The sequence below is a fragment of the Pseudovirgaria hyperparasitica genome, assembly GCF_010093815.1.
Source record: "Pseudovirgaria hyperparasitica strain CBS 121739 unplaced genomic scaffold EJ05scaffold_4, whole genome shotgun sequence".
NCBI classification, from domain to species: Eukaryota; Fungi; Ascomycota; class Dothideomycetes; order Acrospermales; family Acrospermaceae; genus Pseudovirgaria; species Pseudovirgaria hyperparasitica.
In genome coordinates this window covers 629,942-653,084 of record NW_022985552.1, presented here as the reverse complement: position 1 = coordinate 653,084, position 23,143 = coordinate 629,942, and the positions used below count along the sequence as shown (strand labels likewise).

The following is a 23,143-nucleotide window of genomic DNA, read 5'->3' as shown; positions in this document are numbered from 1 at the left end:
TATGAGGCACCGGTGACCCCGTCATACTGAACTGGCTGTCGAAGATTACCGTGGCACATCGTTGTATGTGCAACGATACAGCTTTCAGCAGTCTGCCGGGGGCTTGCAGCTGTCGTTTGTTACAGCGCCGATGTTAGACGTAGAGAACTGGCGCAGTCGGTTCGGCCAGATTTTCTGGGCGTCAGCCAGCTAGCTTCGGGCTCGGCTGGACCCTGATCCATTGTTGGTGACGCGTGCGGTCAGTGCCTACCAGTAAACGACATGAATATAACTCGCGTCCTTGTTTGAGCAAAGAAACGCTCTAACACCTTTGACTACCCTTTAGGATCCACGAATCATGGCGGAATACGAAGGTACCACAAATATGCTCCTTCCATTCCGTGTTCCGCGCTCATGTAATCCCAGTCGAACACGGCATCAAGTCCGACGAGTCAAAATCCAAGCATATCGATCGACCAGACCTGTCCTCATTCTACTCAGAACTTGACTACAGCACGTCAGGTAGAGGAGCACATGCATCGCCGGAGCCAGACCATGTAGCGGCACCACATCTTCTCCTTGCGGATGCGTATAATCATATATTGAGAGACAATCCAAACGTTTCGGCACTTCTCGAGCCCATGATCGAGCAGCTCTTGTCCGCTGCTGATCATCCGCAAGCAGAATTGAAGGGTGTGCCCAATAGCTTCTTTGACGAGCTAGAAAGAGTTGAGCGCAAGAAATTGAAACCGGACGATGATTGCCCCATCTGTGGCAACGCCTTCCTTGACGGTTTGTTCTCCTAGTACACGTTCCAAAGTGTTGCCTGACATAGTTCGTGTATAGACAAACACATTCTCGTCGTTCGTTTGCCGTGCCATAAAGATCACATGTTTGACCTGGAATGTATACAGCCATGGCTCAAACTCAACACCACTTGTCCATTGGACCGCAAAGATGTGTATACCCCAAAGAAGCCAGAGAAGAAGGTGGAGACCCCACATGCTGCCGACGACGAAGAGGAGTGGGATGATATGTATGCATGAAGTCTTGGTTTACGGATAGGATACAAACCTGGTCATCCCCATGAAATCGCATGTGGGAGGTCCGCTTGGAAGAAAGGGCCAAGATGTGAAGGCAATAATGGTGGTGCACCAGCGCGCATAATACGAATCGCGAATACAACTGAGTTTGTAGCGCGATATCGGTCATGTCCGGATTGTAGCGACAAAGCGACTGTACGGTCCCTGAGCCCAACCATAGTCAAGATTCTGACGCATATATGACTAGACAAGATTACAGCAGAGCTGTCTTCAGGGAATAAGAATACGCATCCACATATTCTACACTCTTAGCCTAACTCTGAACAAGTTTTGCTCGACGACCTCTTCCTTACGCTTCTCAAACTCCTCCATGTCCCATTGTACACACACATACCGATCTGCCAACCAGTCCCTCCTGACGCGACTCAACCACACTACACTGTCCCCTGCTAATTCAGGTGTGCAGTTCAATATTCCCCTGGTCTCTTCGGGCAGATTTTTACTCACTTCGGTAGCGACACCACCCGGATGCACACTGTACGCCAACAGCCCTTCATCTGCATATTCAGCGGTAAGAAAGTCATTGAAACGAAGAAGCCATGTCTTACTACTCTGGTACGCGGAAGCCCCCGGCGTGAAGACATGCGCCGCCCCAGACGAAATCTGCACAATTGTCTTGAGGCCCATCGACGCTGACGGCGCGAGGAGGAGCGGCACGAACGAACGACACATCAGAAACGTACCAAACACATTTACCTCAAACGTCTTCCACCACTCGCTTGGCTCGCTATTCGCAATCTTCCTCGGCGTCTCCATCAAGCCTGCGTTATTCACTAGCACATCCAGCCTGCCCCATTTCTCCTTGACTTCCTCCGCCATACGCTCCACATCAGTCTGAGACGTCGTATCTGCCGTGAGGAGAAGAAGTTCGCATTTCCCTTGCGCTGTCACGGCGTCCGCGGTCTGCTTGAGTGCGCTCATGTTGCGGCCGCTGAGAGCGAGGCCGGCGACGCCTGCTTTTGCGTAGCTAACAGCCATGGCACGCCCGAGGACGCCGGACGCACCGGTAATAAGGACGTAGCGCGAGCTCATGGAGCTAGGCTGCGGCGTGATGTAGGCATATGTATCGTTGGGTAGAGTGCGTGTGAATGTCTTGCCTGTGGTTCTTAGCATGCTGCTTTTCTTTTTTGAAGCATTAAAGGGGGGGCACCGAACCATTCAAGGGTGGTGACTCAAGAATCTGTGCCATTATGTACCACGTGAAGTGTCTAGCGTTCAATCGTCTAAGTCTAGTAATACGTATTGCGAGTAGGGCCTGTGCAGCGGGGAACGTTGGACTCCGCAATACGGAAGCTTTGGACGGAAAGTAGGAGCGAGATCTCAAAGAGAAATCAAGGGGTTGCAATCTAAAAGTCACTTATATACCAGATTCCTTCCCCCGTCTTATCGTGGCTTTACGCTATGTTCCCACTATGTCCTAACTCCACTCCCCGTCGACGTCGGGTATTAACTAGATCCATTCAACATGATCAATAACGTTAAGCGCGAGACCATGTCCAAAGGGAAGCATGTAGATAACGGAGCTCAACACGATTGACTGTACAACAGTCGCGTACACTAGGAATCACGAGAGTGGAAAGCGTATCGCTACCTTTTAACTTGAAGCCAAGGACGTGTTTGGCGTGGAACATACGCTCACTGTGCAACGTGGTCATTCGATACAATTAATAATTGAACATAGCTTACATGATGAGGGAGTTTGCAAGCAAAATCCATTAAACACTATTTATCCTATATAGCAAATGACCTCCTCTCGATACCTGCGCCTGCATGAGTTGATGTCGGGGAAATTTCAACAAAGCGAGGGTATAAGTGTCTACAATTTGCTTCCTCAAACTGATGCACGTCTTTCATGGAGTACGCACTAGTATTGACCAGGTTTTCCCTCAACACCGCTTACAGGTGCAGAACCGTCACCGGTGGCAACAACTGGAGTAGCGGCTGTAGTTGTATCTGGTGGCAGATCGGTGGTAGTCAACGGTGTTGACTGCTTCTCAGCTGTAACAGCCTCCCCTTGTGCAACCGCTGGGCTGCTTGGAGCGCTGTCGCTTACGGTGGGTGCAAGCTCAGTGGATACGGCGCTGTTACCCGCCGCCGCTTTGATGACTTCATACCATTGTTCGGCGTCTGCGGGAGTATGGGCCTTGAACTGAAATTCGTGCGATATGCTCATTTTGTTGACAATGCTGCTGCCAGACACATCCTTCCCCTTGACATTGAACTTTTGCCCGTTGACAGCACCGACCAGGCAGTCGGGCAGGTATAAAGATATCTCCGGCGCTGGTTCCTTCTGGAAGTCGTCATCGGTTTTGTATTCGTGGAGAAATTTGGACGGCGTGATAACGTAATAGTTTGTGTCATACTTCTTGAGCAGTTTGCCTTTCTTCTCCAGTGAGCCCGCAATCATCGGCTGGGTCGCGCGATGGCGATCGTTAGGGAAGGCAACATCGTTAACGGTCCGTGGAGGAGCACTCGGGTCAATCAGTACCGTGTTGTTCCTCTGTACGAAGCCGTTCCATTCGAAGTCTGGTGCTATGCGCTGACAGGTTGCAGTAATGTCTGAAAAGATGGCTTTCTGCTGCTCAGACTGGCCATTGACTACTTGCATAAATTGACCCATACCCGTTTGAAGAGTGGCAATGACATGTGCTTCAAATTGAGAGAAGCTGTTCTGTACAGCGATAATGTCTGTACGGTTATTGTTTTCTTCGATGATCTGCTTGTTGAGTAGGTGCATCACACCACGTCTCAGGACGTATGGGTCATTAGCAGCAGTCATCTTGCCGCCTGCAGAGTCAAATGTAGCAGTGTGTTGACCCAATTTCTCAATGTGTTTCTGAGACGCGGTTCGTGCTTTATCCACATTCTTACTGCCTTTACCAGCACCTTTAGTAAGTTCTTTCTGTTTGTTCTTGATCTCGGTATGGAGACGTTCGAAGACAGGGAGCACAGAACCCTTCAAGGTCTTCTCGGTATCGGTGTGAGACTTAGCGATGCCCTATGATGAGTTAGCATTAGCTCTGCAATTTTTCGAGATATCGATACTGACCTGTGTATTAGACCTAATGTTGTCAAACATGCCGGCAATGCCTCCAAGGTCCTGGGCGAAGTGGTGCCCCTCCTTTAGTGGATTTGACACGGTCTTAAGCACTTTTTCATAGTCCTTTGCCTGACTATGATGCAGCTTTTCTGTTGCACCAATGTAGTCTTCAAGATAGCCGCAAGCATGCTTCCAGGCCTGCAATCGCTCATGAAATAGCTTTGTCACCTCGCTGGTATCCTCGCCCGGTGTCCAGTCTTCGTCGGTCATGGCGGTAGTGGTCCGGAAAGGGACATTGTTGGTGGGGCTGGTAGGGGTTGCCATATTCCCTGTGAAGGATGGATGATGTATAGTAAGGATGGTCGTTGTATAATTATTAGGGCCCGGTCGTGGTTTTGCGTTTCGGGATAGCAAACAATAGGAGGGTGGTGGGGTTGCGGAGGGAGAAAAAGAGCAATGTCCAGGGGATGGCCTTAGGGTGGAGCGCAAGTGATGAAATTGTTTTCGCAGGTAGTCGCGATGGATTGGGGGTCTTAATTAAGATTAAGGTATGCGTAAGAGTGGAGAGGGGCAGTGGATAGCAAAGCCAACACCCCTTTATATACCTCAAGGAGACTGGTCAATTTCTCTCGTCTCTTGCTAAAACTTCTACCATATAAGTTTCCAAGCAGCGCCAGTGCAGCTCCATGTGCAGATCGCTTCGTTGCGGGTGTTGAGAAGGCCGTGAGCACGTTTGGCCCTTTAGCCTGCCCAGCGCGTGATCGGCAGCTATCCTACGTCATTAGATCCTGCATTTCAGGGAACAAGACCTCCCAAAGTCGCGCTAATCTCAGAAAATGCTTCGATCCTGACGCCTGTGGCAAGTGCCCGCAAGATCGTGAACCCTAACTTAGTGGTGGCTGTGCAGCATAGGTGTGTTTTGTTATCATCCGCGGCTTTTGAAGTAGAGGTACCGCTAATCCCCAGTATTAGCCTGGCATTGAGGATGCACAAGATTTACTATTTCGTCATCACACACTATGGAATGCCTCTCTCCATTGCCTTCTTCAAGTTTCTAGATTGCCCAGCTCTGGGTGCTCTCGTATCGTCGGCATTTGTCGCCCGCACAAAGTATACAGTCAATTACTGTATTTAGTCTATCGAATCATCTATTCGCACAACGTTACTCGAAAGGTATATGGAAATCAAAAAGCCACCGAAAACGACCTGACCTTGACAGAGAGGCAGGAGCTTCTGATGTGATGAGAGGAGTGTGGGGATATAACAGGATGTTCGCCGATTGTTCGCCGCAGAATGATACAATGCTTGATGATGGCGCCGAAGGGAAAGTAATGCTACGCTCGCAACAATGTAAGTATCTAACTACTGATGAGTCAAAAGAAAGAAACGCTATAAGAACCTGATCGCCTGTACCTGCTGCTAACGGTGCGCGTTACGCACACCGACAGTTATAAACCAACATACAGGAATCGTTTACCTCCGAGCTCCATCTGTCAGGTCGAACCCAGTTGGTGATCCTCGGCGCGAGTTCAAATGCGTATTTCGTAACGTCGCATTCTGTAACGTATCAGGGCTTCCCACGGATGACGAAGGAGAGTTTCGTTCACTTCGCGGCATCGTAGCCACTACATTTGGACTACTAGGCTGGCTTGTTGCCAAATCATACGTTGGTAGGTCTTCACTTAGGGGCGTCGGTAGCGGTGTTCGTACTGCCGTATTGTAACTTGGAATTCGGGATAGTGCAGACATGTCAAATCCCAAGCGATCCTGATCTGGAAAGTAGCCACTCGTAGCTTCTGGCAAGCGAGTAGAATCTATAGCAGTTGATGGAGTACTTGTGTGAGAAGTTGTGTGGAAGGAGTGCTGTGAACCTGAACGTTGCGGTGCGGACGGGCGATCAGATGCGTCTTGATCTAGACGCAGTGTGACCAGTCGTGAATGTAGCACGCTCGCAGAGGCCTCTTGGTCTACGTCTGCGACACTATCGATGGACGTCTGAAGGTGCTCGTTTGAAGGATTTCGACTCAGAGCCTGGAACGGCGTGTGGACGACGCTGGCTGGCTGGCTGTGGAAGTCACTGGGATCAATCTCATGATACAGTGAGTCAAGCTGGTGGCGTCCGTAAAGTGGTGGTGCTGCTTGCATGACCTCGTCTGCCACTGCCGTGGAAGCGAGTATGGCAGGATCTACAACCACACTTTGGTCCTCATTTGGTGGCAGGTTCGGCGATATGAAAAGATGTAGATGGTTTTTCACCAATAACTGGGCGTGTTTAGTTGAGTACCAATGCTATTAGTCGAGACAGGGACATACCTGGCTAACGTGGCCTTCTGGGTTATGAAGATTTACATAAATCCGCAGTTTGTGGATGATCTTGATGTTTTCCGTATCGACTGTTTGACGACAATACCGTAAAGACTTCGGTAAATCTAGGGTAGTCTTGAACTTGTAGCACTCGTCCACAAGTGAGTCCGGTCCGAGCGCTTCCATCTCCGGAGTGTTCAATCTCTCTGCAGTCGACGGCATCTCTTGCTCCATCGTTTCTACAGCTAGCTCCCTAGTGTGCTGTGAGGCTCTCGAGTAACCGCCTGCATCGGCAGTAAGAATAAGGTGCTCTATGACCTCCATCTTGACTTTCCCAATGGTGAGCCCCTTCTTGAGAGGGACTAAAGTGAAGTCAGCCGTTATTGGCGTTCCCACAATATAATTCTTTTGTGGGACGATGATCTTGTAAGCAATCTTTTGCGCCCAGATATCTTCGTTGATCTGGGAACGTTAGCAGTGCACTTAGACTTCACCTATAGCTGTTGGAGTACGGACCTGTTCTAAGGGCATAGACTCCATAGCGTCTTGTCCTAGTGTACGTATTACACGGATGTGCTGTGTGGCCATGAGGTCTTTCGTCATCACACCTCTCTGTACCGATGCATTAAGGTTGTATACAATGTAGCCCATGGATAGCCCTTCAACGCTCTCCTCAGTGTTCCCAGGAATTTCAAACTTGAAGGACCACTCATGTATACCAGCCCCAATCCTATGGGCTGACTTGGCCGAGCCTTCCGAAGGATATATGAGCACTTCTTGGTTCAAGAATGTGGTTTTCTTTGTCACATGCTGTGGTGTCACCGTATTGGTGATCCATTGCACCTTTCTTATTCCTACCAAGGACATTTTTATGCCCTTCACTGGCATGGAGTCAGGGTTCGTTAGAACAAGCTTACCCGTGAGCTCGGTCGCTTGCGCCTCGGCTGGGGACCCATAGAGAACGACAAATGGGGAGGATGGACTGATGAGAGCTATTTGTTAGTTACTTGCTAGACAGTACGCACATGGTGTGCGAGTGCTTACTGAATTTCTAATATAGGCTTTGTCTGTGTGCCAAAGACTGGAGTCCGCACCATATCTGGCTACAGATCTTCTGATACTTTAGAGCAATGTAGAATATATGTTCACTGGATTATTAACCACCGGGAATGTTTTCCGAATGCAGCGAAGCAGAAGCACACTGAATGTGAATGAGACCACAGCAAGTCCCAGGAGACTGCGTAAAGATCTTTGTTTTCCTGAACTGTAATATGGTTGAACGAGGGTGATAGTGGTCAAGATTGCGAATTAATAAGGCAACAGGACTTTGAATTGTCAGGTGTTTGCTCAAGGCAAGCAAGTAATGCTTGTGGCAGCAGACGCAAGAATGCGAATGCGATAGAAGCCCGTGTGCAAGAGGCTGGGTGTTGAATGACGTGGGAAGTGCAATCGAGGCTGAGCTTGCAAGAGACAAATGATAATTTGAAACAGTCGCACCTAGGTGAGAAGTAAGATAGCCAAGACAACGTGGAAGCTGCAGGCGCAGCCCTGTTAGATGAGCACGAGGACCAAGAGTCAAGACACACTCTGTAGGTCCAGTGATGGACGCACACGGCCGAGTGGGTTTGCGGTGCGGCGGGAGACGGGCTTGTGAAGCATAGACAGACATACTCAAACTTCTTAGTTCCCGCAAAGAATGGGCCTTCTTCGCCCACAGATTTGGATGATCACTCATTACGTGACATGCCCAGTCGCCAGGAATGTTGAGGGTCTGCAACGAGTTGATTAGCCTTTGTCTCCACGCCCCCTTCAAGCAGCTCAACGCCTGGCGGCGGGCACTATAGTTCGGCTCGTTGACCTGACGAGGTCACTGAATTGACGGGGTTCGCCCGAATAGCTGCTGGATGGTAGGCTGAGGAAGTGAGCAAGAGGCGCGTCTCGGGGCAGGGAGCGTTGGCGCCAAGGTGTGAGCCATATCTGTGAATATATCAAGTAACATGTATCATGTACCTACGATGATTGAAGGGTCCGCCTCCAACTTGCCCGATGTTTTGCCCTTTAGCTAATCAGTGTTAGTTAAGACAGTGGATCGACGTGCATGCGAATGCATATGTCATACCGCAGTACTTGGATGTATTATTTATTCTAGAGCTACATAACAAGGGTTGTTGCTGTGAGCACCTTCTCTACTCACGTGTTACTATCAATGATCACGGGAGAAAGTTTGATGACCTGGCCCGGAGACCTCAACCGCGGCTGATAGCAAACAATAAAGAGTTGTCAGCAGTTTGGATCAAGCAATCTCGGCGTGCTGTTCAGACGCTCGCGCCCGCAAGCGCCACTTGTCTGTAAAGTCTCTTACATCCTTGTCATTCTGATAGCCTGATAGTCTAATAGTGGCGTGGCGTCAGACTTCGGTGCCCGCTTATCTACAAAATTTTCCGCTTGTGCCTCTATCGCACATCGATCATGATGCGGCCTTTATTCTGCCACTACTGCAACGATAAAAAATCAATACCGTGCTATGCCCGTACGTAAAGGCGGCTGAGTGAAGCATGGGGCCTGTCTTCGTTACTGCCAACAGCATTTGGAGTCTGCAGTCATATATGGCAATCGTCGGGCTACAAGTTAGCGTGGTGTACCTGTATATTAGATCGGCTCTTCGCTGCTGTCTTTAGGTCGATCCCAAGTGCGTATATGACCTGCGTCGAATCGTTAGCAATCAGCAAAGGCGCATATGCTCGAGTGCCCTCTTCATGACCACAGCCGATATCGCTTATCGGATGGCGCGACTAGCTGCCAGACCGGATCGCCCAACAGTTTTAGCGGCCTGAACCATGGAACCGCATCACACAAGGCAGCTTACCGTTCTTGCATGTAGTGACGATACAGTCGCTCTCAAAACTCAGCCAGCTTAGCGGATGGTCATCTATCGTCTTGGCCTATAAGAAATGTCAACTGGGTCCCATAAGGGCAAGAGGATTGAAAGTGTATACCATGACTGGCGGAAGGATAGCTGTCCGTGCTCTGGACTCCACTGGATGCACGATTTCATCTCCATTTATACTCACGGACGTTAAATTGGAACTCGAACGAAGCCGTCCGGCGATCTTCCCGGGTAGCGGTGAGGTAATGCTTCCTTGTCGACCAGCTACCTAGGCGTTATCTGTCAGTTTCCCGGGACTGTGCTCGCGGATTCACGAGATCGACTGGAAACCTACTGCTCGAGGTCGATGGAGCATGCCGACGCTGAAGTCCCAGAGCAGCAGCCGGCAGTCTTCCCCAACACTCCCAAAACGATAGTTGCGCTCATCGCATCTCCAGGGATCGAATTGCACGGCCGTTACCCAAGAGTTGTGACCTTGGCAGCGTGCGACAATCGCACTTTCCTCCAGCGACCATATTGAGATCAAATCGTCCTGTCCCCCTGTCACGACGTACCTTCCATCGGGTGACCAACACACGCACATCAGTCCGCCGTAGTAGCTTGAGTAAACATCTAAGAGACTATAGCATAGTCAGTGTACTGCATCAGGTAGATGAAGGAGACCGACACCTACGTCTCTTTGAGGAAGTCAATTATACGCAAAGAGCCGTCCTCGGACACTACTGCAAGGTGACGATCATCGGGGGAGAAGGCAAATGCATTGATTCTCGAATTGGACACCTTCCAATAGGCCACAGGATTTGTTTTCTGGTTACTCGACTGGACTGACTTCTTGACGGACAATATCGGATGCGCTGGATCAGCCGGCTTGTCAACGGCGGACGTCGGTGTGTCCTTCGCTATGAAAGGCGAATCCTCCTTTTCTTTGTCGTACACTACCAAAGATCCATCCATATGAGCAGCCAAGAACATGTTCTCAGAATGAGGTATCCATTGAATACAAGACATGGCAGAACCATTGATTGAGCTCTATCACTTGTCAGCTCAAAAATCGCGACGCATATGCACCCAAACGTACATTTTTGTTCAGTCTCGCATACTTTTGGGTAATTGGCTCGTACCATATCGCATCACCAGTCGAAAACCCCATGACGAGATCAATATGAGTCGTGCTCTTCGTGATTTGGTTGATGTCATGACATAGAGGGTGAGCTTTGGTGAAAAGTATCTTTGTCAAATGTTCTTCCTTTGGGAATGTTGTCGATGAAGATAGATCAAGCCATTGTAGGGCGCGATTTATGTTCGCAAAAGCCATTATGCCCTCTGGCGAACGCTCGTTCAGGCGTTTAGTCAACGCATCATGTGGTATGACCCGTGAAACGAAAGACGAGTTGCTTTTAATCATATTACTCTTCGGCTTTCTCTTCTTTGAGGGATCTTTCGAGTCCTTTCCCACGGGTATTGCCAATGCAGGATTCCCATCTCCAAAGACGGTACTTCGTCCGTATGAATGGTTATGAGAGCCGTTGGCCTGTAAGTGTGATCCCGCATCGCTGGCTTGACTCTGGGATTCATTCGGATGCTCTTGTATGCTATCAGGGAACGGCGAAACTGTTCTATTTGTAGTGTTTGATCTGTAAAGGCTTGATACATATCCTTGCCGAGGAGTTAGGATAGTGAGGGACAGTCTTACGCCAGCTGTTGGAGGTGCGATAGTAGTAGCCAGCGGATTAGGGTTATGGACTGGAGCTTCCGATGGATGAGGAGGAGGTGTTGCAAGATAGAGCTCGTCTCGAAGAACGTAAGTACCTGGGACGATCTGTTAGTACAAATTCCTTGTGAACACATTCGGATTTGGATACCTTCACCGACGACTAGTTGAAACTCGGAACCGGACGGTTTCGTCAATGTATTGTTCGTCTCTATTAATGCCTGACCACCAACACCCACGAGCTGGCTCGTCGGATATCTTGGGGGTGGTGGAAGGACAAACATAGCTGCTTCCATAGATAGGCTTACTAGAACAAGTACAAGTTAGCGCAGTCATATGGATGGCTCGAACACCAACATTGCGCTGTGCCCAAGGTACCATCAACGCAATAAGCGTTTGTACCACTCGTCAATAGGCTCGGAGCTGGCCTCACTCAATTCATAGGCTACCCGAGACGAACACTAGACTAGTACAGCGCTCGAGAGTGGCCTTGAAGATAGAATGTGTGATATAGACGGTTCTGGGACAATGGCAGTATGCGACGCAGGTCGCGATGGCGGCTAAGCTGGCCGAGAAGCCCAAATCACCGCAGAAGAGGGCGATGTCATACCTACGAAGTAAATAACACAAGACTGCTCAGTTCGTAATTGGCGGAGTATGGCCAGGAATGCTTCAGAATGAGTGCTTGGCAGCCAGAGAAGACTGATAACGACGACAGAGTGCACAAGAATTGGAATAGAAGGCCCTTAGGTAATAATTCATGGAAGTATATGATGTTATAGACATGTGGGGCTGAGGTTTGAAACGTCCGTGCGAAGCCCTCTATCGACGGATGATGCTAAGGTTGAACCATAACACATAATAACCTTGAAGAGACAATAACAGCTCGGCTGCCTCGCACCAACGGTTTCCCCCGCCATGAATGTTGGCCAGATATAGACAACGATGGATGCAGTATGATCTGTGTAGAGGACAATTGATACGTGATACAACCCAGTCTGAAGCCGAGAGCTTCACAAAAGCTTCAATTCATGGTTATGCTACAGGCTATCTATGAGCTGGATGCCTCTCCTTCCAAATTGCGAAGTATCCTTCTCAGATTCGGTACCAACTCTTTCATTCTCTCGCCGTTCATGATTATCATTTGGGTCGTAAAGGCCGAGCTCAAAAATAGCTGTAACTCTTGGCGCTGATGCTACATACCCAAGGTAGCGTCCTACACCCACTACCCAGGTCTATAAAGCTATTTATTTCTAGATAAGAGGCCAAATACTTAATATCTATATAAACTTGAAGAAGAGGATCCATTTAAAATCTATATACATTGTGAGCTCTAGAATATCTGTATTATCTTATAATAAGAGGGATATATCTTAAGAGGAAGGAGACAGTAGAAAGTAGTTCCAAGCATTTACATGGGCCACTCCTTTAATCGTTTATTATTGTGAAGAGACTCTGTAACTTCTTAGATAGACTTGATGTAGTTAATCCAGTATTTATATAGAGAGACTTATATATATAGACTCCAATATATATAAGCGGTACTTGGTAGAATTAGTGCCAACAGTCACAGTGGTTTCGAGAGAGCCAGCCGCCAAAGGATGACCATGCCAAGCATTGCTTCCCCACATCAACCTTGCGCCCGGGCGGGCCACCTCAGGACCTGACAGAAGCTCTAAGCTCTTGGTTGAATTACGATGTCAAAACAACAATTCACTACGTGTTACGCGCAACGTACAATAATGCCACGCTCGAGATCATGAGCTACAGAGATGACTACCGGTACTTAAACTTGTTCCATGTTCTGCTCATCAATATCTTATAGGACGTATGCTAATTCGTACTTTTTCACCAGTCCGAATCTGTTGTGTGGGAGATGAGGGCGTAGGCAAGTCCTCAATCATCACCAGCTTGGTCAAAGATGTCTTTGTCACCACCAAGATTCAGTCCATCCTCCCACAAATTACGCTTCCGCCGACACTAGCCACGCCGGAGCATGTCACCACTGTGATAGCCGACACTTCATCTTTACCTCAGGACCGCGAGACCTTGCGAAAAGAGCTTCGGAAAGCTTCAGTAATATTATTGGTCTATGCAGATCATTATAGCTATGAAAGAGTTGCCCTGTTCTGGCTACCGTTCTTTCGTTCCCTTGGAGTCAACGTGCCAGTTGTGCTATGTGCCAATAAGGCAGACCTTCTTCCAGGAGGCAGTACCACCCAGATCATGACCGATGAAATGATCCCGGTTATGAACGAGTATAAAGAGATAGATTCTTGTATCAGGACAAGCGCAAAAGAGCATTATAACATAAATGAGGTCTTCTTTCTCTGCCAAAAAGCTGTAACCCATCCAGTAGCTCCGCTCTTTGATTCAAAAGAGGGGAACTTGAAGCCTGCTGCCGTCTCAGCACTACAACGGATCTTCTACCTCTGTGATAGGGACCAGGATGGCTACTGGAATGACAAAGAGATCATGGACTTCCAAATAAAATGCTTCGAGAAGGCGCTGAACGACTCGGACCTAGTCAGCATCAAACGCGTTGCCCAAAGCAATACCACGCACCCAGATCTAGATCGCGGAATTAATGAAAAAGACTTCCTTACCTTGAATAAGGCGTTCGCAGAAAAAGGACGACATGAGACGATATGGATCATCCTACGAAAATTCCATTACACGGACAGCCTGAGCCTTACCGAGTCATTCCTACATCCCAAATTCGATGTTCCAGTCTTCGCGTCCGCTGAGCTCAGCCCTCTTGGTTATCGTTTCTTTGTAGACCTGTTTTTACTCTTTGACAAAGACAATGACACAGCCTTGAACGAAGCAGAACTCGCAGCACTCTTTGCCCCAACGCCCGGTCTGCCGCCATCGTGGGTCGATTCTGCGTTCCCATCCTGCACAGTTCGCAACGATGCTGGTCACATAACTCTTCAGGGATGGCTTGCACAATGGAGCATGACCACATTTGAAGAGCCGAAGACTACCCTAGAGTACTTGGCTTATCTTGGGTTTGACGGACCGGAGAAGGGAGGAACTACAACTGCACTACGAGTCACGAAGCCACGGAAACGTCGAGGTCGAGTAGGAAGAGTAGAGAGGAATGTTTTCCTGTGTTACGTGCTCGGTGGGAGTGGCAGCGGCAAATCGTCTCTGTTGTCCTCGTTCTTGAATCGCCCTTTCACGGGGACGTACCATCCTACAATAAAGCCACAGACAGCCGTCAATAGTGTCGAATTGAAAGGTGGGAAACAGTGCTACCTCATCATGGAGGAGCTTGGCGAGCTTGAGTCTGCTATCCTGGAAAATCAAGCAAAATTGGATGCTTGTGACCTACTATGCTATACATATGACTCTAGTGACCCTGAGAGTTTTGTGCACATCATTGAGTTGCGCAAGAAGTTCCCACATCTGGAAGGTCTGCCTGCAGTATACACTGCTCTCAAGGCTGATCAAGACCGGTCAGTACAGCGAAGTGAGCGACAACCAGATGAGTACACGAGTGCTCTGAAGATGCCTGCTCCGATGCACGTAAGCGTCGCATGGAGTGGCGTGTCGGAATTTTTCGTTCATGTAAGTCAATAGCACACGCCACAGTTACTTAGGACTAATAACATCTAGCTAGCTGAGTGTGCGGCAAACCCTGTGACTGCTTTGCCTAAACATGGCGAAGAGCCGGTGGATCGAACGAATCTGTACATTGGTATTGGCGTGGCCGTGTGTACTGCGGCAGCATTGTTTGGTATATGGAAAAAGATCAATGCTGCATTGTAAGCTGTTGGAATGCTATTATAGCTGGAAACCAGGCCTTGTGAGTGACTGTATACACTCTTGCTCGCCAATGAGGACTGGGTGTTGGTGCAGCAGAAATGCCACATCCGTGGCCTCGTACACGTATTTGATATATATATGATGTTGCAGCCCTATAACCGTTCGGTTTGAGGGTTTGGCTGGCGTAAGGAGAGCAGGAAGACGCCAAAGTTTGGATGGATATTCTGGGAGCATACTTTGATCGTAGACCCACTTGGACGCACTAAACGTGACCGCGTGTTTACCCCACACTCCGCCTTTCCTCTTCCGTGCTGGAGCTCCCCCGCAATACCCCACTTAAGCTTGATTGATGGTGAGAGTGGCAGGTGACCATCTTTGCACTCCTAGGGATGCTTATGCTTGCATAACGTACGCACACGACACAAGCTCAACTGCCCCTCTTCTCATCCTCCATCGCTCGATTACCCAGCTTCCAGCTCACAGTCTTCATTCGACTCTCAAATCTTCTTTCAATTCACCATTGAAAACCGGCAAGATGAGTGCAATTGCTGATATCCCAGAGCGTACTGGACCTATCCAGGTCTTGTTCACGCTCCACCCGGGCTTCGACTCTCTTGATTACGTTGGGCCCATGGAGGCTCTTCACTATACCAAACACGAGGATAAGTCCATCGGTAAGCTAACAATCTCCATCTCGACTCACACGCTGATCAATCTCTTCCTTGCAGACTATCCAGCCTTCCAAATCAAGACTTGTGCCAAAGAGCCTGCCGTCCAGTCCGCCCAAGGCATCACTATCAAAGCCGACATGGACTTTGAAGATGCTGAGGCTGATCTCGAAGAATTTGACGTCCTCATCGTTCCGGGTGGCAACTATGCTGCCATCATTGAGAAAAACGACGACCCAATTCCCCTCATCAAAGCTTGGGCTGAGCTCCAACGCAAAGATCCTTCTAAAGAACGTACTCTATTCTCTGTTTGCACCGGCGCCTTGTTTCTCGCCAAAGCAGGTGTTCTCCAAGGTTTGGCTGCCACCACCCACCCCGAACACTACACACGCCTTGAGATGATCTGTCAGGATGAGAGCCAGAAGGACCTGGGTGTACGCACCGATGTTATGGAAGAGAAGTATGTCGTCAATAACGCACGCTTCGAGCTTGGCGAGCGCTGGGACGAGAATCCCTTCATCATGTCGCAACGCCCGGATGCGCGTCGCAAGTCCAGCGCCCGTCGTGGCAGCGAGGCGTGGAAGCTATCTAAGCGTCGCGAGTCGATTGTCAAGCGTGCGAAAATGCCTCTCGGTGGGCTGAGAGTCATTACTAGTGGAGGTATCACTACTGGTATTGACGCTTCGCTATACCTCATTGCGGCATTGGTGTCTGTAGACTCCGCATCTGAGGTTGCTAAATTCATGCAATACAACTGGAGCAAAGGCGTTACTGTAGAGGGTATTGATGTCTAGAACCTACAGATGAAATGGTCTGTGGACGTATCTCATGTACGATGAGATAATAAGTGACTAGAAAAGTCCATACGTGGTTGTATGGTCTATAGTCGGGAACACAAAATGAGCTGGTGAAGCTCAAAATGAACGTAAAGAATATAAGCTCAAATGCACGGTGCAAGAGATCGTACCGCGTATTGTCTCTAGCTAAGAATACTACCTATACCGTTAACTCTCCCAGCGAACTGAATGTGTCATACAAAGAACTGGCGAATTGCTACGTATGTGTGTGTCTATCGTACGGCGTCCTGGCATAACATCTCTAACTCCGATGAACAAGCGGCGGCCCGAACTCCGTAAGAACCTCGATAACAATAAATCTACTGCAGGAGTGGATCCCTGAAATGCTTTTGGCTGTTGGCGTTCTTCTCTCTTCTCGCTCGAAACTTGTTCTCCATACGCTCCCCTCTCTTCCGATCGCGTTTCTCTTGAGCTCGAACTTCCCTCTTCACAGTATCACTGACACCGACCATACCAAGTCCACCATTGGCTCTCGAGACAAGCTGACGGTTTTGATCCCTGCCACGGCCACGCTCCCGATTTTGAGCTTGCTCACCACCATCCATGTCAATATCTGAGTCCGCATCCCGGTCTTCAATGACACGCTGGGCCATGCGTTCTGCCGGGGTCGGGTATGTACGAAGGTTTTGTTTGTAGTATTTGTTCAGGCTGCGGTGGCCAGCGGTACGACCGCTTGGTAGATGGAGTTCATATTCATCGTGATATACGGCGTGTGGGGTAGCATGGGCATGACTGTGGAATCCATCAGCTGAACGGTGAGGACGAGGATCCGAATGAGAGTGGTGGCGGCTCTTATTGAGTTCGGCATATCTGTGAGAGCGGTCGGAGATTGGCACGGAAGTGATCTCATCGCTAGGAACATCGGATAGTGAGCTGTCAGTTTCCCAGCCTTCGTCTTCTCCATCATCGGAGGAAACACCGTCTCCTTCCTCAGCGCCCTTGCGCTTATTAGGGACTTTGACGCCGCCGCCAACAGTAGACGTTGAAGATTCAGAGTCCGAGTCTGCGTCGCTCCACGTACTTGTGAAGTCATAGAACTCACCCAGTTCAAATGCTTCCTCCTCGTCTTCGAAATTGATCATGCAATGGCCCAGATCACGCATGTGTGTTTGAATGCCGTTGGCTGTGTGTAGGATCTTTGGGCAATACAGACAGTTGTGTTCGCCATGAATTTTGTTGTAGAGGAATTCAACCAGACCTTCAGTGTCGATTAGGTATTCCTGCTCCGGAATGAACATGCCGTGATGCTTGCTCATGTGCTCGACGTTGAGTGGGAATGTAGGCGATGTATAATTGCAGAAAAGACAGTTCTTCAAAGGGGGCTTTGCACCATCAATAGGTGTGCTGCTTGGTGTCGATACTGACGACGTGGTGCTGGTCTTCGAAAGAGGCCGCGTAAAAGGATCTTGGCCTGTAGCAGAACTATCTGGTCCAGAAGGTCGCTTGAGAGATAGATCCTGTCCTTCCAACGACGCACCTTCAAGACGGTCGACTACGTCATTGAGCTCGGCGACGGGCGTTGATGCTGCTGAAGGTGTGGGCTCACCAAGGGAGAAGGTAGAGCTCATCATTGATGCTGTTTCAGAGGCATCCGCGACGTGCCGTGCCGATGGTCTGCCTTTCGCCACCACGTTATTTTTATGTTTGGAGCTGTTCAGGTGATTTGTGTATGCGTTTTGACTGTAGTATGTTTTCTGACATGCTAAGCAGACCTTTTCGAATGATGCTTTTGCGGCAGTGGCAGCAGCATCAGCGCGATTTGCGAGAACCTTTTCGGTGAAAACCTCCAGAGTCAGAGGTGGGAGTGACGCGACCCGTCTTTTGAGGTTGTACCGACTGAGGAGAAAAGATGGTAAGTGCTATGAATGTCAAGTATATGCGAGCGTACTTACTGGAAATCTGTCTGCATGTGCGCTCGCTGTAGTTCGCTCGTTCTGTATGCGACAAGGCAACTGTTGCAGGTAAATGCATGGCTTTTCTCAGCGCTGCTGGTGGGAGCAGCTTGTGAGGTGAGTGTGGCCATAACAGTCAGATTCAAACACAGTCGGCGTATTAGCTGTTGCTTGGTTGTCAATAGGTGGAGAGAAGTGAGGAGGGAAAGGGAGGGAAAAGCTTCTTAGGAGATGCGATTACAAGACGAGACTGTAGCGAGTCTTTTTTCCACCCACAATTTGTAACCATGACCGAGGCGGCAGTTTGGCGGGGTAGCACTTGAATCACATCACTCTAAGTGCTTACATATCCATACACTAATTACAGTTCCTACTATAATATATATAATTACATATTAGATACATATATATGTGTGTGTGTTGAAAATAGACATAATTGATAAATAAGTACTAAATAGTAAAACAGAAGAGAGTCTCTTAAGCATAATAGCCTATACAAATTCTTAGGAATTTCTCTTATTAGGACTAGAATTAGACATTAATAGCGTAGAAGCTAATTAGAAGTGATTGTCTAGTTTATTCTAGAAGTGTATATAACTATTTTGGGAGATAGACTTCTAGACTTAGGGTATATGTATATAGTATACGAAAATATGCGTAAAATACGTGCATAAGTAAGTGCCCGGCACTTGCTACCCCTACGACTTACTTCGTTACGTGATGGATACTTCATCAACACTGGCAGTCTTCGCTTAGCCCAGCAATTCGGGTCTTCATAGATAAATATGGATCTAATTATAGGGTCACGCACCGCCTTTTCCTTTGTCTTCGTCCAAAGTCTTGTCGCACATAGTCAGAGACTGTAAAGACTACAGCATTCTCCGCATTTCGTCACACGTGCTACGTTCCTCGCTACATACCAATGTGACTTCTCCTGATCGTATTTCCACGCTGGAGTCAAGTATTGAGTCGACTTTTTCTACCATCACCACGCCGAAGTCCAGACTAGTGTTATCTCGACCACGCGCAATGCCGTTCCGAACCTTCCCTGTGGCGATCGACGAGGCCACGCGTCGGAGCTTTTGTACGACTTGACACCTTTTTCCCCCTCCATATTCACGCGAAACTCATCGGTTGTATATCTGAGAAAGAATTGTAACCCTCTTGGAGAGACTTGCTCTGGAACTGCATCTAGTAATGTGTCGCTAGACTTGTCGTTACTGGCCCGGCCATAATGAGACATTTCATGCGCCGGAGATCTGGAGGCCTCCTAGATACATATCTTTTGGAGAGATCTCCACCGGCGATGAGGACGCTCGAGCTTCACACATAAAAAAACCAACATAACTTCGCCTCGCCCCTCTTTTCGTATGGAGCACTTTTAAGCTAAGCAAGGTCGGATTTTGCGCGACTCGGCTTTTGCCCGATTCGGGTTTTGCACCTTGCTCCCCACATGCACATGCCGAAGGTCTACAAGGACTGGTTAGCCAGTCGGTTTAGCAGATATATATATACAGTACAATGGTAGGAGTAGGGGGCACAGATACTTTGATTTCAAATAAAGAACTCTCCAGGCTCTGAGCGAGGGGCATCTCGGATGCGCAAAGCACCATGGCCCATCAAAACGTCTTGAAAGGAAATGTGGCCAATGATCCCCATGAGCCCAGTCAGATACCAGGAGTAACTCCTGCGTTGAAAATTCTCATTGTAGGTGCGGGAATCGGCGGGCTGACAGCAGCATGCTTCCTGCGGCAGCAAGGCCACAAAGTAACTGTACGCGAAGCACAAAGAGCTCACTATCTATACGACAAGTACTGAAATGAGTGTAGCTTGTGGAGAAGTCTCGATTCGCGAATGAACTCGGGGCAGCCGTTCATCTGACGCCAAACGCCAATGGCCTTCTGCGTAGACTCGGCATCATTGACATGGAAAGTTTAGGAGCGAATTGTATTGAGCAAGTATGATGCATCTTGCGCGAGTAGTTTGGAACTTGACTGATCCCGTCAGATGACCAATTTCAGCCCAAAGAGCGAAGTGCGCGAGCAAATCGACCTTCGAAGCATGAACCAGTTGTGGCAACATGTAGGCATTTCTTGACTAGCTGTGTTAACATTGGTTGACTTTCTGTCAGCCATGGCTTCTTGCGCATCGTGTTCATTTACATGCAGCTCTTAAGAGGTTGGCGACATCCACAGATGGCAAAGGAGAGCCAGCAGTCTTGAGGACTTGCAGTAAAGCCATTGATTTCGATCCTGCCACGGCAAGTATCACACTGGAGGACGGAGAGATTGTGATTGGTGATGTTGTGATTGGTGCCGACGGAGTTCATGTGAGTAGACGTCGCGGATCGTGCTAGATTTATTTAACCTCGATCATATAAAGTCTCGATCAAGGCAACAAATAGACCCGAACATCACGCCGAAGAGCTCTGGTCAAAACGCATTTCGCTTCATGATTCCTAGGAAATTGGTGCTCGAAGATCCTAGGACAGAAAGATTTGCAAAGGTGAATGGGAATCTCAGTATGTGGTACGGCAAAGACAGAAGGGTTGTCATGTACCCCTGTCAAAATAATGAGCTGTTGAATTTTGTTGCCCTGCATCCCACATCCGAGTCCCAGCAGGTTGACCGGGACCAAGAATACACCACCCAAACCAATATATCGATATTGGAAAAGGTGTATCAAGATTTTGATGACGATCTTGTAGCGCTCTTGAGCAAGGCGGACGTCAAGACGCTGAAGGTTTGGGAGCTGTGGGACATGGATCAGCTACCGACGTGGGTAAACAACAAATTGGCGCTACTTGGAGATGCTGCACACCCATTCACACCCCATCAAGGTCAAGGCGCTGGCCAGGCAATGGAAGATGCAGCTTCGCTGGCCGTAGTGCTACCTTGTGGCACAAAGCAAGAAGAGGTCGCTGAGCGTCTGAAGCTTTACGCCGACTTCCGTTCAGCCCGGGCTCATCGAATCCAGCAGTTTTCTAGACTGGCTGGCCGAGACGTGGTCGGCCCTGTAGACAGTAAGTCAGAGATTTCGGTCCCTTCTGAGTCAAAGCCGCGGACTAACAAAATCAGTGATGGAATTCACCAATTATAACTTCGGGCATGACGAATGGGACAACTCGACGAAACTATTCCGTAAATGGCAGTGGTCGCAGAAACCAGACTTGTACTGGCGAATGCCAGTGTCCTTCGGCCCAATGCCTGGTCCTAGGCAGTACTTTGGAGGGTCATATCTCAATCCAAAAGGGTCAAAATTTGTGACAGGGTCATTCAAATTCAAAACCTCTCGGACCATACTACAGAATCTATTTCCCTCTACATCATTCACATTCAAGTCTCCAGGAACTGTTGCGCTCGCCAGCTTCTCCCAGACCACTGTACAGGGAATGAAATGGCTGGGGGGTACCGGATACCGTCATCTTGGCCTATACATCCATGGTGTTCAGTACGTCCAAAAGAACGGCGAGGTCTTGAATGGCACGTACATACCTCTGATGTTTGAGAACCTGGCAGAGTCCATAGTGAGTGGTCGTGAAGAGCTTGGAGTGCCAAAATTATTTTGTTCACTTGAAATATGCAGGCTGGCTACCTCGTATAATGTACAAGCACAGTGGCAAGGGATCACTTTTGCGAACTTTACTATCGACGGCCTTAAAGATATCCCTGCCTTGGAGGAAACTGGTACAAATGAAAGCGAGCCTGGTGAGGGCATATTTGCGTACAAGTATATACCGAGTACGGACAATCTCAATGGCACAGCGAGAGGTCAGGCGGATATAGAACATGCTGTGTTTTTGCCGCATGTTAGCGAGTCGCAAGTAGTCTCGTCTAAAGTGACCAGGGTCATGATAGGGGAAACAGCGAGCATATCATTCAACCCCGGGGACTGGGAGGATCTTCCAACATTACACCACATAGTGTTACGACTTTCAGAGATACCAGTATACGGGATGGTTAGCGCAATGGTGGTGGAAGGACATGGTGTGCCTGACGTTTCCTCTGCTAGGCGTATTGATTGAGTGACACGCAGCCAAGTGAGGCTATATACATCATGACCCGAATTCAATCAAGCTTGTCGGTTCTCGCTTATCGTCATTTCGAATCGTGTCTCTGACTCAGTAAGCGGCACCCGTGAACATATTGTTGAGACGCTCGCTGCAATCCAGACCTCCCCTGTCCATCGGCGCAGCCCTACCGCCCCTCTACAACGGGGTGCTATCTCTCCAACGGATCCAGTGACACTATACATGAGTTATAACACAACCGGCAGAACGTAAGCCTCAGTGCAATGATCACTCTGCACAGCCCAGCTTTCCAGATTCCTGGGCGCTCAGATTCTAATGGAGCGTAGAGGACATGCGGGAAATTGCAGAGAGCCCAGGCTGAGAAGGGGCATGACGGGCCGCATGAAGCATCCGCCGTATTGTGAAGCGCATGTAATGGTTTATCATACCATTGCAGCTGTTGGTCGTGGCTACGGCGGTGGGAGATTGATAGGATAGTGGAGAAAAGGGATAGCGTGGAGAAGAGGGATAGCGTGGAGCAAAGGGAGAACGTGGAGAAAGGCGATAGCGCGGAGAAAAGGGATAACGTGGTAAAAAGGGATAACATGGTAAAAAGGGATAACGCGATCCACAAGTGGTAGAAAACTGAAGCCTGACAGACTGCCACGAATCTCTTGAGATTTTGTTGTGTCAATCGTTGGTAGATCAGATGGAGCTGTTTTCATCTCATTACGTTGGCCGGCCTGTTCTAGTACATCAGTATGTGATGTCCAAAACACATGTCTTCCTCAGCTTGATAAATGACCGTAACTACTATATCGGAATAGCATATTGTACAACAGTAGAAGCAGGGAACGTGCGAAGCGAGGCTACACAAGATATCACCACCCTGGAACACGATGTAAGGGAAATGCACGTTCGA

The 23,143-nt window shown here is 48.8% G+C and overlaps 10 protein-coding genes across 10 annotated transcripts; 4 read left to right on the top strand and 6 right to left on the bottom strand.

Moving 5' to 3' along the window:
* Positions 1-142: 142 nt before the first annotated feature.
* Positions 143-1,217, top strand: EJ05DRAFT_474160 (uncharacterized protein). The gene is made up of 3 exons (XM_033743544.1): positions 143-353; positions 406-771; positions 826-1,217. Exons 1-3 carry the CDS (start codon positions 338-340, stop codon positions 1,023-1,025), a joined length of 582 nt encoding a protein of 193 aa, XP_033602717.1. The 5' UTR covers positions 143-337; the 3' UTR covers positions 1,026-1,217.
* Positions 1,094-2,612, bottom strand: EJ05DRAFT_474159 (NAD(P)-binding protein). The gene is made up of 2 exons (XM_033743543.1): positions 1,270-2,612; positions 1,094-1,217 (listed from the first exon to the last, which is right to left on the bottom strand). The coding sequence occupies exon 1, from the start codon at positions 2,193-2,195 to the stop codon at positions 1,323-1,325; it is 873 nt and encodes a 290-aa protein (XP_033602716.1). The 5' UTR covers positions 2,196-2,612; the 3' UTR covers positions 1,094-1,217; positions 1,270-1,322.
* Positions 2,613-2,704: 92 nt separating this feature from the next.
* Positions 2,705-4,877, bottom strand: EJ05DRAFT_474158 (uncharacterized protein). Its single transcript, XM_033743542.1, has 2 exons — positions 4,132-4,877; positions 2,705-4,080 (listed from the first exon to the last, which is right to left on the bottom strand). The coding sequence occupies exons 1-2, from the start codon at positions 4,444-4,446 to the stop codon at positions 2,947-2,949; spliced, it is 1,449 nt and encodes a 482-aa protein (XP_033602715.1). The 5' UTR covers positions 4,447-4,877; the 3' UTR covers positions 2,705-2,946.
* Positions 4,878-5,595: 718 nt separating this feature from the next.
* EJ05DRAFT_492081 (uncharacterized protein) lies at positions 5,596-7,523 on the bottom strand (the record flags this gene model as incomplete). Its single annotated transcript, XM_033746019.1, has 4 exons — positions 5,596-6,384; positions 6,436-6,888; positions 6,943-7,408; positions 7,471-7,523. The coding sequence occupies 4 exons, from the start codon at positions 7,521-7,523 to the stop codon at positions 5,596-5,598; spliced, it is 1,761 nt and encodes a 586-aa protein (XP_033602714.1).
* A 1,182-nt stretch (positions 7,524-8,705) lies between these two features.
* On the bottom strand, positions 8,706-11,774 carry EJ05DRAFT_530947 (catabolite repression protein creC). The gene is made up of 8 exons (XM_033748996.1): positions 11,382-11,774; positions 11,176-11,331; positions 10,392-11,122; positions 9,987-10,342; positions 9,648-9,933; positions 9,423-9,581; positions 9,293-9,368; positions 8,706-9,128 (listed from the first exon to the last, which is right to left on the bottom strand). Exons 2-8 carry the CDS (start codon positions 11,318-11,320, stop codon positions 9,076-9,078), a joined length of 1,806 nt encoding a protein of 601 aa, XP_033602713.1. The 5' UTR covers positions 11,321-11,331; positions 11,382-11,774; the 3' UTR covers positions 8,706-9,075.
* Positions 11,775-12,712: 938 nt separating this feature from the next.
* Positions 12,713-15,075, top strand: EJ05DRAFT_462321 (mitochondrial Rho GTPase 1). Its single transcript, XM_033742679.1, has 3 exons — positions 12,713-12,806; positions 12,880-14,597; positions 14,646-15,075. The coding sequence occupies exons 1-3, from the start codon at positions 12,797-12,799 to the stop codon at positions 14,796-14,798; spliced, it is 1,881 nt and encodes a 626-aa protein (XP_033602712.1). The 5' UTR covers positions 12,713-12,796; the 3' UTR covers positions 14,799-15,075.
* A 146-nt stretch (positions 15,076-15,221) lies between these two features.
* On the top strand, positions 15,222-16,582 carry EJ05DRAFT_508816 (class I glutamine amidotransferase-like protein). Its single transcript, XM_033748040.1, has 2 exons — positions 15,222-15,469; positions 15,524-16,582. The coding sequence occupies exons 1-2, from the start codon at positions 15,331-15,333 to the stop codon at positions 16,255-16,257; spliced, it is 873 nt and encodes a 290-aa protein (XP_033602711.1). The 5' UTR covers positions 15,222-15,330; the 3' UTR covers positions 16,258-16,582.
* Positions 16,583-16,619: 37 nt separating this feature from the next.
* Positions 16,620-18,343, bottom strand: EJ05DRAFT_508815 (zinc finger protein; the record flags this gene model as incomplete). Its single annotated transcript, XM_033748039.1, has 2 exons — positions 16,620-18,156; positions 18,213-18,343. 2 exons carry the CDS (start codon positions 18,341-18,343, stop codon positions 16,620-16,622), a joined length of 1,668 nt encoding a protein of 555 aa, XP_033602710.1.
* A 1,296-nt stretch (positions 18,344-19,639) lies between these two features.
* On the top strand, positions 19,640-22,347 carry EJ05DRAFT_277670 (FAD/NAD(P)-binding domain-containing protein). The gene is made up of 6 exons (XM_033740410.1): positions 19,640-19,985; positions 20,042-20,170; positions 20,220-20,294; positions 20,344-20,541; positions 20,595-21,234; positions 21,290-22,347. Exons 1-6 carry the CDS (start codon positions 19,824-19,826, stop codon positions 22,234-22,236), a joined length of 2,151 nt encoding a protein of 716 aa, XP_033602709.1. The 5' UTR covers positions 19,640-19,823; the 3' UTR covers positions 22,237-22,347.
* Positions 22,335-22,889, bottom strand: EJ05DRAFT_277651 (uncharacterized protein). The gene has a single exon (XM_033740409.1). It carries the CDS (start codon positions 22,826-22,828, stop codon positions 22,433-22,435), a length of 396 nt encoding a protein of 131 aa, XP_033602708.1. The 5' UTR covers positions 22,829-22,889; the 3' UTR covers positions 22,335-22,432.
* Positions 22,890-23,143: the final 254 nt, after the last annotated feature.

Excerpts from the sequence above, each read along its gene's own strand:
- EJ05DRAFT_508816 (XM_033748040.1), top strand. The coding sequence starts at position 15,331 with ATGAGTGCAATTGCTGATATCCCAGAGCGTACTGGACCTATCCAGGTC. Across the intron at positions 15,470-15,523 it reads ACACGAGGATAAGTCCATCG|ACTATCCAGCCTTCCAAATC; the intron begins GTAAGCTAACAA and ends TCTTCCTTGCAG.
- EJ05DRAFT_277651 (XM_033740409.1), bottom strand. The coding sequence starts at position 22,828 with ATGTTATCCCTTTTTACCACGTTATCCCTTTTCTCCGCGCTATCGCCT.
- EJ05DRAFT_474159 (XM_033743543.1), bottom strand. The coding sequence starts at position 2,195 with ATGCTAAGAACCACAGGCAAGACATTCACACGCACTCTACCCAACGAT.
- EJ05DRAFT_474160 (XM_033743544.1), top strand. Across the intron at positions 772-825 it reads TGGCAACGCCTTCCTTGACG|ACAAACACATTCTCGTCGTT; the intron begins GTTTGTTCTCCT and ends GTTCGTGTATAG.
- EJ05DRAFT_462321 (XM_033742679.1), top strand. Across the intron at positions 14,598-14,645 it reads TGTCGGAATTTTTCGTTCAT|CTAGCTGAGTGTGCGGCAAA; the intron begins GTAAGTCAATAG and ends AATAACATCTAG.
- EJ05DRAFT_474158 (XM_033743542.1), bottom strand. The coding sequence starts at position 4,446 with ATGGCAACCCCTACCAGCCCCACCAACAATGTCCCTTTCCGGACCACT. Across the intron at positions 4,081-4,131 it reads ACATTAGGTCTAATACACAG|GGCATCGCTAAGTCTCACAC; the intron begins GTCAGTATCGAT and ends AACTCATCATAG.
- EJ05DRAFT_530947 (XM_033748996.1), bottom strand. The coding sequence starts at position 11,320 with ATGGAAGCAGCTATGTTTGTCCTTCCACCACCCCCAAGATATCCGACG. Across the intron at positions 10,343-10,391 it reads ATGCGAGACTGAACAAAAAT|AGCTCAATCAATGGTTCTGC; the intron begins GTACGTTTGGGT and ends GACAAGTGATAG. Across the intron at positions 9,129-9,292 it reads CGTCACTACATGCAAGAACG|GTCATATACGCACTTGGGAT; the intron begins GTAAGCTGCCTT and ends GATTCGACGCAG.
- EJ05DRAFT_277670 (XM_033740410.1), top strand. The coding sequence starts at position 19,824 with ATGGCCCATCAAAACGTCTTGAAAGGAAATGTGGCCAATGATCCCCAT. Across the intron at positions 19,986-20,041 it reads AGCAAGGCCACAAAGTAACT|CTTGTGGAGAAGTCTCGATT; the intron begins GTACGCGAAGCA and ends AAATGAGTGTAG. Across the intron at positions 21,235-21,289 it reads CGTGGTCGGCCCTGTAGACA|TGATGGAATTCACCAATTAT; the intron begins GTAAGTCAGAGA and ends TAACAAAATCAG.